The sequence below is a fragment of the Drosophila gunungcola genome (genome assembly GCF_025200985.1).
Source record: "Drosophila gunungcola strain Sukarami chromosome 2R unlocalized genomic scaffold, Dgunungcola_SK_2 000006F, whole genome shotgun sequence".
NCBI classification, from domain to species: domain Eukaryota; kingdom Metazoa; phylum Arthropoda; class Insecta; order Diptera; family Drosophilidae; genus Drosophila; species Drosophila gunungcola.
Window position 1 is genome coordinate 640,362 of NW_026453168.1, and position 17,361 is coordinate 657,722.

Below are 17,361 nucleotides of genomic sequence, written 5' to 3' on the forward strand. Positions count from 1 at the left end.
CTTTTCATTTATTTAATAAAATGTACTGAGCTTGCCACAAAAATCATTTTATGCTAAAAGTATGCAACAAAATAAAAATCCAAAGACCCAGTTGGTAAATTTTTTGATTGCACACTTTTAGACACCTTTTAAAGTGATTTAAAAATTCCTGAATCTAAAAACATATTTTAGCATAATTAAAAAAATACAAAAGTAATACATTTAAAATTTGTAAACATTCAAAAACAATTGCTTGTCTTTTCTCGTTTGACAATGTCGTCGGAACCACCCGACTGCTACCCTGTGCAAAATGTTTTTAAACATGCAAATTTGAAATGCCTGTCATCCTTGTTAATGGCTGCCCCAGAGTACAATTTCCACCCCCCACCGAGGCCGTACACATGCTTTGTGGTAATTGAAGTTGCTCGACCGGCAGTCACGTAGCGAGGGCCTCAATTAAAAGCACCCCCCTCATCTGGACCGAAGGACGTGCCAACCCTTTTCTGTTTCCGTTTTCGTTTCCGTTTCCTTTGTCTTGTCTTGACTGCCCGCCCGCTAACTGTTTGCCCCGTTCCCCGTTGTTTAGGCGAATCCGGATGGGAACATGACCACCTCGGTGCTGACGTTCACGCCCACCATCGACGACCGCGGCAAGTTCCTGTCCTGCCGGGCCGAGCAGAGCATGATACCCGAGTCCGGGATGGAGGACGGCTGGAAGCTGGACATCTATCGTAAGTTGGGTTGGGCTAAATGGCCTGCTTAATATTTAATTCGGCTGCCCAAAGTTTTTAATGAAAGCGAAAGCACAAAGTCGGCGAGCGGCTTTAAAAACTGTGTAAGAAATCGCTGCACTGCGGCTCCATATTTTTCTTCGATACCCCTCACCTCTGGGCTGCGCAAGTTTTGGCAAATTAATTTCCAGCGGCGGCCGGTGAAAGTTTGGCACAAAACTTGCGAAACTTTTTAACCCGCCACAAGCACCGCAAGCAGCGCCACCATCTCCACCATCGCCGCCTGCAAAGTCGTCCATAAGCTCCTACAGTTTTCGACCTGTTTGCACAAAATTTAAATGGCAAAGCAACCGCCAACCGTGGCGCAGAAAAAAAGGAGAACCGCTTCCTGTTTGCCTTGGGAATGCGGTCTCGTTGCTTACCTTTTAACTTTTCCTCCTTTGGTTCCGCTTTTTTGTTCCACCCGGCCCGGTTCGATTGAAATATCTGCTGCGGAGCCTGGTGGCGGGGGCACTGTTTGCCCAATTTGATAGATTGCTTAATAAGCTTAATTGATTCGCATTCGCGAACCAATTTTGAATTAATCAAGTTAAAATGCTGCTCAGTTAGCCGGCCTCGAACGCAGTAGCAAAATAACATTTCAAAGGCCTAATTGCCAGGCTGGCCAACAGAAAAAAGCATAATAATAAACAAACAGGAAAAATGAAGTGAGTGGAAGGGGAGCCGAACATTTAAACAACTTAAATTGGCTAATTTGTGCGGCTTACACAGTAATTACACCTTTGCCCCACGCTTCTGGCGTGTTATTTGCTTGCCAGCTTTATTATTTGTCTGGGCAGGCGATTTAAAGTAATTAGCTTCCCCGATGCCATGGCAGCTAAGTCTGTTTTTCCCTTTTTGCCGACTACCCTAATGACTTCTATATCCAATTTGACGGCCTTTTCATCCGCAGACATACCGGTGGTGAGTCTGGAGCTCGGAACCAATTCGCTCAACTCCACGCTGCGCGAGGGCATCGACGTGTTCTTCGAGTGCAACATCAAATCGAATCCGTGGATATACAAAGTTAGCTGGCGGCACAATGTAAGTGGCAGGCAGATGCCGGATTACACGCAAGTTTAGTTGCCGCTTCAAATGGCACATTTAACACCCCGCTGCCTTTGCAAACTGGCGGCTAATTTATTGTGACTTGAGGCTTGGGACTTAAGCGGAATATGCATATTATTATTATTATTATTAATATTATTTTCATTATATGGCGCACATACGTTAGCCCCAGGCACTTTGGATCGAGATGGAGCGCATAATTGTTGCATATTTTAGGGCTGCCAAAGGGCAAAGAATGGAATACTCTACTCTGGCACCATTTATTATTGAATTACCGGGCTGTGGGAGAGCACTTAACAATTTATGCAGCCCGGGCCTAATTTATGCAGCCACCGGGCCTTCAATCAGCCGTTTATACGCCTCACAGCCTGCGGGGCGTATGCGCAATGTAACGCAACATAAAAGTGTTATTAGCTTTGAGAAATGAAATTTATTTCAATTTAGCAGTTATCGGTAAATTGAATTCGATGCAATAAATTATTTGGGGGCGTACTCTGGAATTTTCAATTTGCGTTTCACTTTCTGCCTGCTGCTTTCTGCTTTCTACTTACTGCTTTCGATTTCGAATTCGATTTCAGGGTGAGATCCTGTCCAACAATCCCGCCGAAGGCATTGCGGTATCCAACCAGAGTCTGGTGCTCCAGAATGCCAGCCGGGCGAGGAGCGGCATCTACACCTGTGTGGGCAGCAATCGAGAGGGCGACGGTGAGAGCAATCCCGTCCAGCTGGACATCCGATGTGAGTAATTCCTTATCCACAGCCTCAGTCTCAGTCACAGTCTCAGTCTCCGTCTCAGTGTGTGTTAATTTACATAGCAGCTTAATTAAAACGAATTGGATCTTTCGATTGCAATTTGTAACTAACACGTTACACAATGCAATTACAGCAGGACTCAACAGTCTCTGTGTCCGACTTATCCAGAGACCAGAGACAAATTGAATTTTTCCCGTAAATCAGACAAATAAATCAATTAAGCAGCAACAATGCAACCGCAAGCGAAAGCCAGCATTCTCTTTAAATATTTAATTTGGCAAATGTGCTGCACTTTCTCGTTGTCTAAAAAGTTCGCATTGAAGCTCGAGTTCGGACAGTGTTTTTCTTTAATTATGCAGATGTCCTGGCCACTCGATTCAATTCAATTCAATTCAATTTAATACTCCTTGCAGTTGCGCCCGTCTGCCGACCTCGCCAGAGGATCTCCTACAGCTCGGGCCGACATGAGACCGTCAAGGTGGCCTGTGAAATCGATGCCAATCCCGCGGAGGCCACCTACGTCTGGAAATTCAATGCAACTCAGGGCGAAACAGTCGACATACCAGCCTCGCAGGTGGCCGTTGACAGGGGCCGCAGTGTTGCCCACTACACGCCCATGACGGAGAATGTAAGTACTCCACCCTAGGTCCTAGATCCCGCATCCATTCCCGCATCCATTCCCGCATCCATTCCCATTCCCATTCCGATACCGATTCGCATGCTCCTCCTGGAGGTCATATAAATCAGTCCGTGGCACGCCCTTGAGGGGCCAGCACATAATTTTCCAAACGAGTTGCGGTTTTGAATTTTCAATTAAGGTCGGAAAGGTGTGTTGCCAACGGCGTCGCCATTGCCGCAGTGCATGCATAAATTAAGCCAACGAAATGCATTGTCACTCAACCCGGTCCCTTAGCCCAGCTCCACCTGTATTACCCGTACCACCTGTACCATCTGCACCCCTATACACCCACTCATTCACCCTGTTTGCGACTCCTTCTTTGCATTGCCAGGACTACGGAACGCTGCTCTGCTGGGCCACCAACGAAATTGGCGATCAAAGTGAACCCTGCGTGTACACAATAGTCCCGGCAGGTGAGTAGCAGTGGGGCAAGTGGAAGTGGAAGCGGGCGATTCACCTGTCAGTGGGGCTATGTGGGACTATATGGAGCCATTGCCTGGCGGTCTCGCTTGCCGGCAGCCTTAACTTAATTTCAGGCCTTGCAGGGCATGTGGCTTTTATTCTGGCCCAGTTGGGGTTGTGCTTTAAATGGTATTTACCAGTAGGCAATATATGTATTAAAATTGTAAATATTTGATTGTTAATATATAGGTTTGTTTACTATATTTAACAGTGAAGTATTCAAGACTCGGGCTTAAGAAATAATTATTGTAATATATATTTCGCTTATTGTTTATCTTCCCTATCAATTTATCATAATGTATTATATGTACATATTTGTATTTAAAATTCGGGCTTAAGAATTATTTATTTAAATATATATATAAATTATCTCATTGTTTCATTGTTGATTTCATTAATCCTGAAAAGTACTTTAAATATTTGTTTATATATATATAATTTGTTTAATTGCTAAAACATAAAATTTTAAAAAAGACACAAACAGTTTGTCTATTTATGGTAAAATTTATATAGTTATTTATAAAAATTCAATAGCATACCTCGAAAATACAATATATATCAGAGAAATATAATTCAAAATAATTTCCATCTACACGGTATCTGAGGCTCCATCAGCTAAATTTCTGTCCGTGGGAAAGCGCTTGGCTGTGAGCGGTTTTTGTTTATGTTTTGTTTTCGGGTTTGGCTAAAGTCCCGCTGCGCTGATTTGTCGATGACTTTGGCACCTCGGCGATTTGCTTTCCTGGCTGCTAGATTAGTCAAACTTGCACTGCAAGTTGGTTTATTGATTCTGAAGCTTTTCGGCGAAATATGTAGATACTTTGGGGTCCGAGCAATTTGTTGCTTGATCTGCCTCTAAGCCCGAATAATAAATGTCCCTGTATCTTTTTGGTGTTGCGTGCCCACAGGCGAGCCGGATCCGTTGCTGAACTGCACGGTGCTCAACCAGACGTCGACGGGCTTCCAAATCGAATGCATCGAAGGCTTCGACGGCGGCCTGCAGCAGGACTTTATAATGGAGGTTTACATGAATGGAACGACGCGCCATCCCAAAATTTCTAAATCAAAGTGAGTACGGACACGGAAACGGACTCGATGCCGGAGCAGGAAAAATCGGAATGGACACGAAGCAATCAGAATCACACGCCGTGTGACTTCTGCATTACAACGAGCCCAACGAGCCGTGGCATCGAACAGAACGCATTGCCATGTCCATGGCCATTTCCATGTCCATGTCCATGTCCATGTGATATGCAGCCTGCAGCGGCTGCTGCTCCTTGTGCTCCTTCTGCGAAACCCATTTGTCCTGCTCTTTGCTTTGGCCTTTTTTGCGGTTTTCCCGTTCTTGATTTGGACATTCAAATATCGATTCAACTTCGTTACAGGCGACCGTACTTTGAGGTGAGCGGTCTGGTGCCGGGCATGGGCTACAATGTCTTCCTCATCGCCCACAACAGCAAGGGCCGTAGCAACGCCACCATTTTGCAGGTCTACACGCTGAAGGATCCGGAGAAGCAGACGGGTGAGTTTAATCACAGGGGAGGCACCAGAAATGAATCCGAGTGATGCGGGCAGTCCTGCTTCGCAATCTCCATCTCCTTCTCTCTGTGCGTTTGCAATTTCATGCATGTCCTGGCCAGAGTCCTGCTGCTCTGCCTATAAATTAATTGGCGTAGGCTTGCATTTACAGCTGCTTCATTTGTCTTTTAATTTGCTTTAAATTCTGCTAACATGATTGGTTTCCCCTCTGTGCTCTTTTTTCTTTCCTTGCTCCTTATTTCAATCGCATGCTTTCTTTTAGTTACAATAACATTCACTAAGTCCTTCCAAGGACTTAGGCCTGCTGTCTATCCCAAGGCAAAAGCAAAAGTGACAGCCACCACGACCAGCGACTGCGTTTGCGAAGAGGATGAGTTTATCAACTTGGGCAAGGCAGTTGGCCACGACGAGGGCCAAGACGTTGACCAGCAAGAAGGTAGCGGTGGACTCTCCTTTTCCATAATTTTCTATTAATTTACCTTGGTTGTAACACTGTTATTTGTAACACTGCCTTGTTTTCCAATGTATTATTTAATAGTTTAATTTAAGGCGAAAACTATAATTTCAATTATTTTCTGTTCATTTATATTTTATGTAGCTTTAGTTATTATTTATATGTTTACTTTTAAATATTTATTTAGCCTTTGTTTGGTTCCTAACACAATATTTTAGTTTTAATTTGATGTGACTAATTTTCAATTATTTCGGTTTGTAGCACCATCAGTTCACTTTAACAATTTCACCCCAACCAAGTCCGCATAAAGCAGCACAAATAAATCCGGATGCCAAATGGTTTTATTTTCCTGTTCCCATCTTTTTATGTTGGGTTACTAAACATTCCCGACATGCCGACAGCGACTGAGACCGAAATTAGCAACCCCAGCGGGGCAACGGGGCGGATTACAACTTGCAGATATGCACAAATACACGTACATATGCACTAACACACATGCAGCTCATTAAAGGGGCACTAAATTCAAGGCACGTGCGCCAGGAACTGCCACCGACAACAACAATAACAAGAACAACAACATTAACAACCAAAGGACGAGGACTGGACCAAGAACGGGACGTAGTTAGCAGCTCATAAAACAATGCAGTCTCACAGAAAGAAGGAAAGGGAGCGGGCGTGTACACAGAGAAAAATGCCTGGCAATGTCAGTTCAACATCCTAAAATTTGTTCATTTATACAATTTTTAACAACGACGGATCAAACTACAATACATTATTGTAAAAGGTTTGCAATAAGATTGTGCCTTATTGCAAAGGTTTATAGCATTTATTGCAAGGCTTTTACACTTTACCCTACAAGAAGCCCTTAAATTATTAACCTTTATACAAATACAACAGCTTAAAACATAATTTTAACTTATCGTGAGGACGAGAAAATGGCCCTAATTATATAATATTTTAATAAGTTTAAAGTTTCATAAAATATTTGAAATACTTTGTGTATTGTGTGCTGAATAGACCCATACTGTTTATTAAAAAAAAATATTTTACACTTCAACCTAAAGGAAGGTTAAATTGCTAACTTCCATACAATTACATCAGCCTAAAAGCTACTTTAAACTTTAACATGTAAACCAAATTTCATTTAATATTATCAATATTTTGTTTGGTGTTCAGTGATAAGATCCTATGTTGTAAGAGAAAATATCCAAAATATTATTGTTAACTTTTGCATAATTACATCCGCTTAAAAGCCCACCTTAACTTTTAAATTTCAATAGCACCGCCCATTAAAGTCGTGTACTAAAATTCATTAAATTTACGGAATATTTTATATATGGTTTACTAATAAGAACCATGCTGTTATAAGCAATACCCAAATTTGGACAACTTTTCAGTACAGTTTTTCTCTGTGTAGAGAGAGGAATACGTAAATGCAAAGGCACATGCTTATCCTCCAATCTTCGGTCTCTTTCCGGCTTCCCCCTTTTTTACTTTCCACTCCATCCCGTTCTCTCGCAGACCTCTCGTTGGCCTATGCGCCCGTCATCGAGGACATCCGGCCATTCCTCGGCATTCTGGCCGGCGTCGTGGGCAGCGTGTTCCTGGTGGCCCTCATCATTGTGATTGTGGTGCGTGTGCGCGGCTCTTCGGGGCGCGATCGTAATAATTACTCGCATCCGGGCAGCGGCGTCGGCGGCGTGGGCGGCACCACCGGCAACGGCAACGGGCTGGGTGGCGGCGTCGGCGGCGGCATGGGCGGAGTGGGCGGCACCACGGCCAACGGGAACGGCAGCCTGGGCCTGCTGGCCAGCAACAACAATGGCAGCCTGCTCATCGGCACTCTGGGCCACAATGGCGGGCAATCAGTGCAGGATATGCACCGCATCGGACGGGAGACGTGCCATGTGACGAGCAGCCTGGACAGCATCGACAAGAATCCGGACATCATACCGCAAGGTGGGTTGGGTGAGTTTCCACAGGTGGCCCCGCCGAGCTAATCCCTAATGCACCGCTTCCCCTCCTTCCCTTCCACACCCCAATACCATTCCCAGACGGACACGACCTGGTGGACGACGAGTGGACGACAAAGGGTCATGGACGCGCTTACGCCACGGCCGCAATGGCCGAGCAGAATGCCGTGATTACCTCCGGCACCTATGATCACCTGATGCCCACGTACGCGGTGGTGGACAAGAAGTCAGGCCCGCCCCCCGGTCACGGTCCCTACATCCAGTATAACACGCTCATTCCCGTCAGCAAAATGGGCGCTTATGCCAATCAACAGCAACAGCAACAGCAGCAGCAGCAGCAACAGCAGCAGCTCCAGCAGCAGCAGCCGCAGCCGCAACAGAAGGTGAGTTATGGACACCCTAATCCACTTCCTCGCACAGTGGCGGGCACTAAACCTTTTACAATATGCCGGAGATTCAGCCGGCAGGGTCTTAATTTACGACCCCCGGACAGGTGGTCAACCCCCATTGTTTCACTCACTGGCAGCCATCCACATATTTTGGACTAAGTGGTTTTTATAGCCAGTGGTTTGTTGCCTTAGCCTCACGGGATGATGATAAAGTAGTTGATGTAAATCATTCGAAGGGAAGCCTCTTACAGTAAACTTACTTATACACTCTATTAGTAAGGAATTCATATCATTCAAATAATAATATGGGTACTGTAGGAATTCCATGGAAACCATTGTGTAGTGCCAACGAGTAACAAAGAAAACGATACAAATATAAGAGAATGCTAGGTAATTTGCAAACTTAAAGTCGTTGAATCTGAAACTATCAAATTCTGTCATTGAGAAATTACAAAAATATTTCCAACTTACCAAGGGGAACTTTTCTTTGAAAAACTCCTGAAGGTCGCGAGTGGAACATACGAAAACAACAATAGCTGAAATGGGAATAAAACAGCATCATCTGCAGTTGTAAGAGAAGCGAAGAAACCAACATAATTTGAAAATCATTTAAGTAGAAATTTCTCTGTGCCAGCCACGCCCATTCCGGAGGAGAAGTTAGGGCCAGTAAGCGGAAATCGAGAGGCGAGAAACGAGAACCGAGAACTGAGAACTGAGAACTGAGAACCGAGGGCAGCCGCAGCAGCTGCAGCAATATAAATTTTCCATTTGCGAATTTAATAAAAATAAGTTGCAGGCGAACCCATCGCGAGGCAAGTCGAGTCGAGTCGAGACCGCTAAGGATGTGCGCATCCAGTTCCTATCCCCGCTGCTCCTACTCCTGCTCCTGCTTGTTCTGCAGCTCCCAGCCAGCTCGAAATGCAATAAACGAACAAGTGTGTGCCTCGCCGGAGGAAGAGCGGAGTGGGAAATGGCTGTTAAGGGCAGGGCCAACAACAGCAGACACATTACAAACAGGCGCCTCATGTGGGCGGTGTCTGGCCTAAACAAACAGACCAACAGCAGACATAAAGCAGGCAGGAACGACTCGCGAATGGTTGTAAATAACAGCTTTAACCTGCTCAGGCAATCAAAAACCTTAATAATGGCACCTTATGCTCTTGTCGCTTAGCATTCACCCTATCGCTTGCAGATGAAAAGGCTTAGCAAGACGAAATCTTTTTCCCAGAATCGTATTCCTTTATTTGTTCTGAAAAAAACAATAGCACAGTGAAACACTGAGAATATAAATGCATATTTTTCTTCCAGAAAAACCATGTTAATATAATAACATATAATAAATAATCTATGAATTTCCCGAAATCTTGTTTTCTTTAAAACTTTTTTTGACCTTAAAATTTAAATTGTAGTTTAATTAATAGCATAAATATCATATCTCGAGCTAGGCCCGAAAAACTCAAGTTATGTTTTTAAGAAGTACAAATTTAAAGTACAGTCCTAAAACACTAAATAAATCCAAATTTTTTCCCTTCTCAGACTTGGGGAAAGCCTATTTAGAAATAAAGTCTGAGGATTGAGCACTTAATTTAATTGATAAATATAAAACTGTTCTAACTTTTTCTTAATATATTTTAAATGTATTTTTTTTTTTATTTATTTCCTCCTCAGACTGAGCTCAGCTATAGCGAACTGACCGCTCCCCTGGTGGGCGGTACGGTGAGTGTTCAGCGGATGGCCCCCTATTGCAGCGCGACCTTGGGACGGCCGGGCAGGCAGGCGGAACTTAAGCGGGCGGAGCCGAACATCTACTCGCAGGTAAATGTGATGATGGACGACGAGATTCTGGCCGACCTGCAGGCGGCCTCCACTTCCGGTAGAAGCTATGTGGCTGGGGCCGTGGTCGACAATGTGGGCGGCGCAGCCAATCTCTACGTTCAAGGCTATGCGACACGGGTTTAGCATCAAATTGGAATGATTGTTATGATTTTGTTATTTTCTTAGTTATTTATTGGTTGTTATAAATAAACTTATTTATTTCACTCATTATCTTTGTGATTCAAACTAATAACATCCGCAGAAGCAGGGAAGAAAGAAACAAATCATTATAACAATAAAGCTTGTGGTGGGCCGCAAAAATTGATTATCACCCTGCCTCGACAAAGAACTGACCAAATCAATAGCCCGATGTCCGTAGCTCGTAGCCCATAAAAAATATGCTGTGCTTGCATTGAAAATATTTATCTTCCATCGGAAACCAATTCTGAGTATTACACATACGCAGCGTTGCACAAACAAATCGTGCTGCAAGCAAACAGAGTGCTGAAAACAGTTTACGCAAATCGGGCTTCCAGAGACGCAGACAGATATGAAATAATGACCAAGGCATACCCTCGCTGAAAGCCCAAGAAGAATCTGATGGGATTTGGCAATGAAATTGACTACCTAGAGATGCTGAGCGCAGATTTGCAAAGAATCTGACTGGGAAAGGTATGAACATGATAGATGTGGGTGCGGAGAGAAGCGTTCCTTCCACCACCCATATCAGCAAAGCATTTTTCGAATTTGTCTGGCCATGGCAGACAAGTTATGTTCCGATTTTGTGGAACACTCCCATCGGGACTTTGTTCAAGTCGAGAGTCGTTCGCTTTGTTTATCCAACTGGCTTTCATTCCTGTTAATAATTGAAAGAACTTGAGCTATGACCAAGTGTAGGTGAATCGATATAGATTCAGGCTGGACGGACAGCAAATGCACTTAAAAACCACTCGTTCTATAGGGAGCTCGGTAGATGGGAATACAGGGCAAAAACAACAATTAATGCCGCCACACGAGCAAAGTCCTGGCAACCATTTCACCAAATGACATTGTTTGGCTTTGCTGTCATTTATCGAAAAGTTTTACACGACATGCAGTTGGCTCTCGAAATATTTTTTTCTACAAGTAAAAATGCTGGCTATTAAATTCAGCATTTAGTTTCGCCATTATTGTATTGGCCATTATATTAATTTGATTTTGCATGACATTTTCTGATGATTGGCAAAGTTTTTGTGTTATTTTGACAATACTATACAATAATTTCATCAAAATGTTATATGATAGCAACTTAAGCTCAATGTGTCTTATATAATAGCATATGTATTTCTTGATGTAGGCCAGCCCATCAATTTTAATTTACATGGTGCTAAAAATTAATTTCATTAAAATCTCGTTGAGCCCATTAAGAAAACAACGTCGATATGCCTCGCCCTGGCACACACGTTAATTACGGAAATAAGCATATAAACATCCTGCACGCACACATGCACACACGCACACACACACACCAAGCCACCTCATAGATACACGGCCCACCCACGGGCCAATTATTGTAGTAGTTCACCACATAGCAGCCGCTTGTATGCCATGGCAACCATGTTGGCTAAATAAACGCCGGGCGCGTTGTTAACTATCCTATCAGCAAATAACACCACTCGGGGCGAGTGGTAGCGGTGAAACCACAGAGTCCGCGATGGCTGCAATATGCGTGGGCAACCACACCTACATATTAACCAATAAGCCACGGCACACTTCTCTAATATACTACAAAATTTAATTACACTTTGAACAATCAAAATTATAAGGTTGCCCAGTTAAAAAGTATAAAGAAGTACTAAGCGATGGCTGTAATTTTGAATCCTTCTGCACCATAAATAATTGGCGCCCAACGGGGGGAAATAACTATTTGGCAACAGTAACCAATATAATTGAATGAAATAATAAGCTAATTAATCAGTTACGGTGGATTCTTTTTTTTATTATAATATCTTAAAGATGTAGTTTACTATTCAAATTAAACAATTTCATTGGCGCCCAATAGGAGGCAAATTTTTATTTATGTACATTGCTCCGCGGTGTAAATAGTTTAAATGCAACATTATCGTCAACGTTTCCCATCGATCAATTAGTTTTGTTTCAACCCTCCAACTCGCCATCCACAAAAGTCGTGACTAACTCGGAGCATATAAATCATCACATGACTAAAACCTCATTACCTACTCCTCTATCTCTACCTCTAACCGCCGCAGATCGATTTGGCACATCATCCCATGCCCATGTACTCGACGAGCCCGATGTTTGGCACGAACAGCACCATCACCGGAGTCACCATGTCGCATCCATCACAATTGGCCACCTTCTCGCCGACGCCGCCGCCGCCCATCTTCACCCACAGCATGGTGACCACCGGCGATGGCCTCCTGCAGCCAGTGACGTGCATGGGCCTGGTGGCAACATCTTCGGCAGCTTCGTCGGGTCCGGGTCCGTGTCAGGGTGCACTGCCCCCACAGCAGCATCAGCAGCAGCATCAGCAGCAGCAGCATCAGCAGCAGCAACAGCAGCAGCTGACAGCGAGCAATGGCGGAAACGGAAGCATCGTCGGCATGGGCATGAGCCTTTATGGCAGCGATGTGGTAAGTGTCAGTTTGATGTACTCCCCAATTCCTGGACGCTCCTGCTGCTCCCTGTTGATAGCGAGCGAACCGGTCGCCAAGGCAACTCGACTAATGTCCAAAACGTTGAAAGCATCAATATGCAAAGTGGATTTTGGGGCAAGGATTTTTGGCAGTGAAGGCAGGGAAGGCGAGGCGGCAGCAGGAAACATTTATCTTGGGCCCCCGACCACCACCATTACGGGGGCATCTTTTGTGCCCAATTTTGTTTTCCTTTTTCTCTTATAAATGGTAGCCGCTGGGGCGGAAAATGGGTTTTTGCGGTTGGGCTGATAACTGCTCAAGTGATTGCAGTCGCCGAAAGGGTATTCAAATGTAGAAAATAAAGAGCGGAAGCAGCTCGAGCTCAGATATTTAACGCCGCAAGAGAACAGTCCTAAACAACTTATTTTTGGGTTTGAAAAGCTCCCCTTTTGTTGCGTTCCCCTACACAGTTTCCCCTACATTACCCTGCTTTCAATCGATTAGGCCACCCAGTGCGTCATCGATCAACAGATGACTCAAAGTCGAACCAATCCTCGTGACAGTGCAATTTTCAGGTAATCCATAACCATTGATCCCACTGCAGACGGAAAACTTTAAACTCAGTTGGAGAGGGTCGATTTTGTCGGCATTCTCAATGCGTTTCGAGCGGTAAATGACCTCTGAATGTGCCGCAGGATAATAAAAAAAAAACGCTCGCTGCTAGCTGTCTCGCTTACTCCGTTTGCACCAGTCATTGTCTCTGTCGGCTGCTTTATAAATACGCCATTATGTATACTCCCGACGCAGCGCAGAGCGTTCGTCCTGGTGGCCCTTCGTCTAGTCGAGGTCCAAAAGGACAGCAGGCCAACAAGCTTCGGCCATTGCATTGTCCCCGGCTGATGTTCGTTCCACAAAAAGAATTACGTTTTTACAACAATTTCATGCCAAAAGGACACTGCGGTGTGGCAACTTTTGACTCTAATGATTGCAATTATTATGACCCAAATAAGAAGAAGAAAGCCAGGAGCACAAAAAAAACCAAAAAAAAAAAAAAAAAAAAAACAATAAAGGAGAAGAACAACATCATCATCAACAGCAGGGACTGAGTTCACAATGTTTTATTCCTCCGCTGCCTTCGCTGCCACTTTTTGTGTTGCCTTTTCTTGAGCTGCTCCTTTTGTTTGTCACTGATGTGGTCCTTGTTTTTCCCGCCCGTCTCCCAAAGGCGGCCCAAACTGACATTGTTGGCCGTGTTTGGCCCGAGGGAGTTGGCCAAAACACAGCGATGGCTGCGAGACTTGTTGGTCTCTTACTTTCGTTTTTGTCTTGCCTCGGTTGCCACTCTGCCAAAACCAAATATTACGCATACGCAGCGTTTTTGCTGAATCCATTTTCTGGCCATGGTGGCGGGAAAGTTGAATTTGTAATAGCAGCAAGTACTCAAATAATGTGCGGCCCATTAATTTTAAAGCAGCGCTATTTAGTGCCCTTTGCCCCTGAGCTGTCTGCGGTAATTCCCATTGCTGAATAAGGTTTTCTCTTATATTCATCTCGTCTTTTTCCTATTTTTGTTTTCAATTCGTTTTCAGGGCAAGCCACAGCTGCTGAAGACCGTGCCAGAAGAGCTGCACCATCAGCTGAACGGCGAGGATGTCCTGATCGCCCAGGATCGCAATCTCGGATCCGGAACTCGCTTCTGACGCTAAGCCTTCGGCCAGCATGAGCAACTAATCTGATGTCAAAGGCAAACAGGAAATGCAATTCAAAAGAAGGAACTATGGAAAACTACAGAAAAATCGGGGAATAATTGGTAAACAAATTGACTATAAGTTGTATGTGATGAGCCAGCAGAAAGTAGTGGAGTTGATTTTAAAGCAGTGAAGCAGAGTTCACACATAACACGTCGATACTGAATGGAGGGCAAACCCTGTAAAAAGATAACAATAAACTGTGCATGTAAATTGTTCGAGGCGAAAGTGAAGCTCAAGCATTGGAATCCACTAGGCCTAAGAAGACATGTAAATTACGGAATACAATTAACACTTATAGCTATAATTACCACTAACATTAAATCGAAAACACTGAATTGTTAATATATTTTTAAAAGACAGCTTTAAGCGCCAAAAGAGAAACATTAACTTTTAGCTAAGTGACGAATTCATAATTGTTGTTGACCTTAGTTTGAGAAACCTAGCTCCCATTACCATTTACCATTTAGCTTGTAACTTAGGCGTAACTAAGGCATTTACAACATCTAAATCAAATTCATCTAGCTGTAAGCTCCCACTTAGCATAGTTCAAATTGTAATTAAAAAAGATCATAAAGAATTTAATGAAACACTAACGCTAAGGTAACTAACTAACGAACGATTAATAAACGACTCAAATTAGCAAATCCAGTTTGCATTTTATACGTAACGAACTGCGAAAGAAGAAAGTCCGAAGAGTGGTTTGCCAAACAAGCACGAGAATCCCTGGGAAAGTCAGACCTAGTAATAAGGAGGAATGCATAAAATTAATACAAATAAAAGGCAAAGCAACTGCATGTAAAATATTTAACTGAGTACTAGGCTAAAGTTAATAAATTAAATTTAATAAAATGTATGAAACCAGGCAGAGCTACTCAATTGATTGGGGCAGGCATGTATAGAATGGGCAACATGTAGAATGTTCCCCCTGGAGGATCATCGACCCGGACGCCACTCGGTTTCACCTTTTTGGGCAGTAACTGGAGCAAACATTAGCAGGCCCATCGACAAGTCAAATGTTGCAGCAAACGGGTGTTTACAAACACAGGGGCGTGGCACCTGGGCGGCGTGGCCTGTGTGCTGGGGCCTGCCTTGTAGCAAACAGCAAATATTGACTGGCCGCGTGAGCAAACAAAGGCACAAGCGGAAGTCAAGCTGAGCGACACAACCGCAGAGGAACAATAACAAAAACAGGCGACAATCTGCATTGAGTACAGCGACAACAACAGCAGCAGCAGCAGCAGCAGCAGCAACAGCAACATCAACTAACTGAAGCAGCAACATGGCCGATACAGCGCTCAAAAATTGTCAGGCCATGTAAATTTTGTATGCGAAAGCACTTAACACCGTTTTCGCTTAAGCAACGCAAACAGCGTGCAAGTCGAGGAGCCCAGCGAACTGAGTTAGATCATAGTCACCAGCATTTATGAAGGGCCTACAAGGAAGGCAAATTATGCAAATTTTGGCCGCATCGTCGCCGCCGTCGATGACTTGTAAATTTTGGGCTCTCCAGCTCCAGGTTCCTGTTTAGATTTCAAGATATGTGTCATACGGTAAGCTGAGCAAAGGCACACATACACAAACACGCACCCATATGTGCAGATCAAATATTTGGGTAGGAGTAGGCTCGAAATTGGAGTGGACCGCATGTCAGGCCGCAAGACCGCAGAGAGAAGGCTGCCTGCAGCCATTAACCCACCGGATTGAAATCAATTAATCAAAATACACCACATAAATTATAAATTAAACGCCTGTTTATGCTCATTTCGGAGCAAAGTCATTTCTAGCTCCTCCCATCGACGAGAGGCCATCAATCAGGCGGCACTAAAGCCAAACCGAACGGACTGAAATTCGTACTGCCGTTGACAGAAAAATGGCGTTCAATTCTTTTCTAAATCATAAATAAATATTAAAAATCAATTTCAATGCGATTTCCCCACCTGCGCAGTACAAAGAGAGAAATAAAATCAGCGTAAACGTAATATAAATAAAAGCAAATAACAATGCAGACGACAACGACAGGATGCTCGTTATTTCTTTTTGTATAAATAAAAAACAACCAAAAGGAATAAAATATTGTTGAATTCAGTTTTAAGAAACTATTGTCAGAATCATGTCATAAACTCTCTTTTCATTGTGATTTTATTAGCAGAACGTAGAAATTCCATGCTCAAATCGATCACATTTCCGTCTCTGCCATCCCAAAAATCCATACATATAGCAAGCAGTTTTTTGTTATTGCCAAACCCTCTGATTTTTATTACCTAAATTAAAAGTTTGGACACAAAGAGTTTTTTTACTGCTCTTTCGCGGCTTCGCGATGATGAATGATGAATCGTTTCGTCACAAAAGAATTCATGTATTTATGCGACATTTGCTTTTAATTGATTGTTGGAAATGACAAACGACTTTTGGTCTGCAACTCGCTTGATTTATGCCCCGACGAGCTAATAAAACTTTACTGCGAGTTGTGCGAAATTAAACGAAAATGCCCTGCAATTAAGCGAGTTCTTTTTGCGCTGCAGCCGAAGCTTACGACACACTTAAGCCGCCATTAATGCCGAGTTGCACTGTGTTGTCTGTCACTGCAGTGGCCTGATTTATAAGCCAACACTTACATTGCAGCACAGCACAGCGACAGCAGACAAGGATCCAGATCCGGACGAGGACGTGGATGGGCTCTGACCACAGAAACATTTTCTTACCACTGATTTATTTACATTTAAGCAATTTCGTCGCCATCGTTGTGAAGTTTCCAGACGGAAATTCGCAGCATTGCATCCGGAAATTGGCAACAAAAAGAAAGGGGTGCATTGTCCTACCCCTTTTGGACCTTTTGGGTCCTTCATCACCCCTCTGAACACCCGTTCGCCCCCATGCGATTCTGCCCCCATTTACCATTCGCGAGGGCCAGAAAAGATTAATGCCGGCGCTTTTATTGTTTGGTCAGTCGCGTGACCATTTTGTGCAATTTATATCGTAAATAAAAGTGACGAAGGAAATAAGGAAAATTCGTGATGAAAATAAGCCCTATGAAAAGTTAAGTTTACCGGACACCTTAGTTAAAGCTTGATCTTTAAATTCCAATACTGCTAA

At 43.7% G+C, this 17,361-nt stretch overlaps 1 protein-coding gene across 11 annotated transcripts in view; it reads left to right on the forward strand.

Moving 5' to 3' along the window:
• Positions 1 to 15,465, forward strand: part of LOC128254751 (nephrin) — a 63,938-nt gene extending 48,473 nt beyond the window's left edge. For 7 of the 11 annotated variants that reach the window (XM_052984036.1, XM_052984037.1, XM_052984038.1 and 4 more), the window contains 13 exons: positions 566 to 710; positions 1,663 to 1,793; positions 2,396 to 2,555; positions 2,984 to 3,198; positions 3,581 to 3,662; positions 4,620 to 4,779; positions 5,097 to 5,233; positions 5,513 to 5,686; positions 7,226 to 7,672; positions 7,759 to 8,060; positions 9,735 to 9,881; positions 12,131 to 12,514; positions 14,107 to 15,145. In XM_052984036.1, coding sequence (XP_052839996.1) covers positions 566 to 710; positions 1,663 to 1,793; positions 2,396 to 2,555; positions 2,984 to 3,198; positions 3,581 to 3,662; positions 4,620 to 4,779; positions 5,097 to 5,233; positions 5,513 to 5,686; positions 7,226 to 7,672; positions 7,759 to 8,060; positions 9,735 to 9,881; positions 12,131 to 12,514; positions 14,107 to 14,217 — 2,595 coding nt within the window. In that variant the 3' untranslated portion in view covers positions 14,218 to 15,145. Of the gene's footprint in view, positions 1 to 565; positions 711 to 1,662; positions 1,794 to 2,395; positions 2,556 to 2,983; positions 3,199 to 3,580; positions 3,663 to 4,619; positions 4,780 to 5,096; positions 5,234 to 5,512; positions 5,687 to 7,225; positions 7,673 to 7,758; positions 8,061 to 9,734; positions 12,109 to 12,130; positions 12,515 to 14,106 lie in introns of those variants that run through there. The other 4 variants (XM_052984044.1, XM_052984039.1, XM_052984041.1 and 1 more) reach the window with 4 other exon arrangements.
• Positions 15,466 to 17,361: the final 1,896 nt, after the last annotated feature.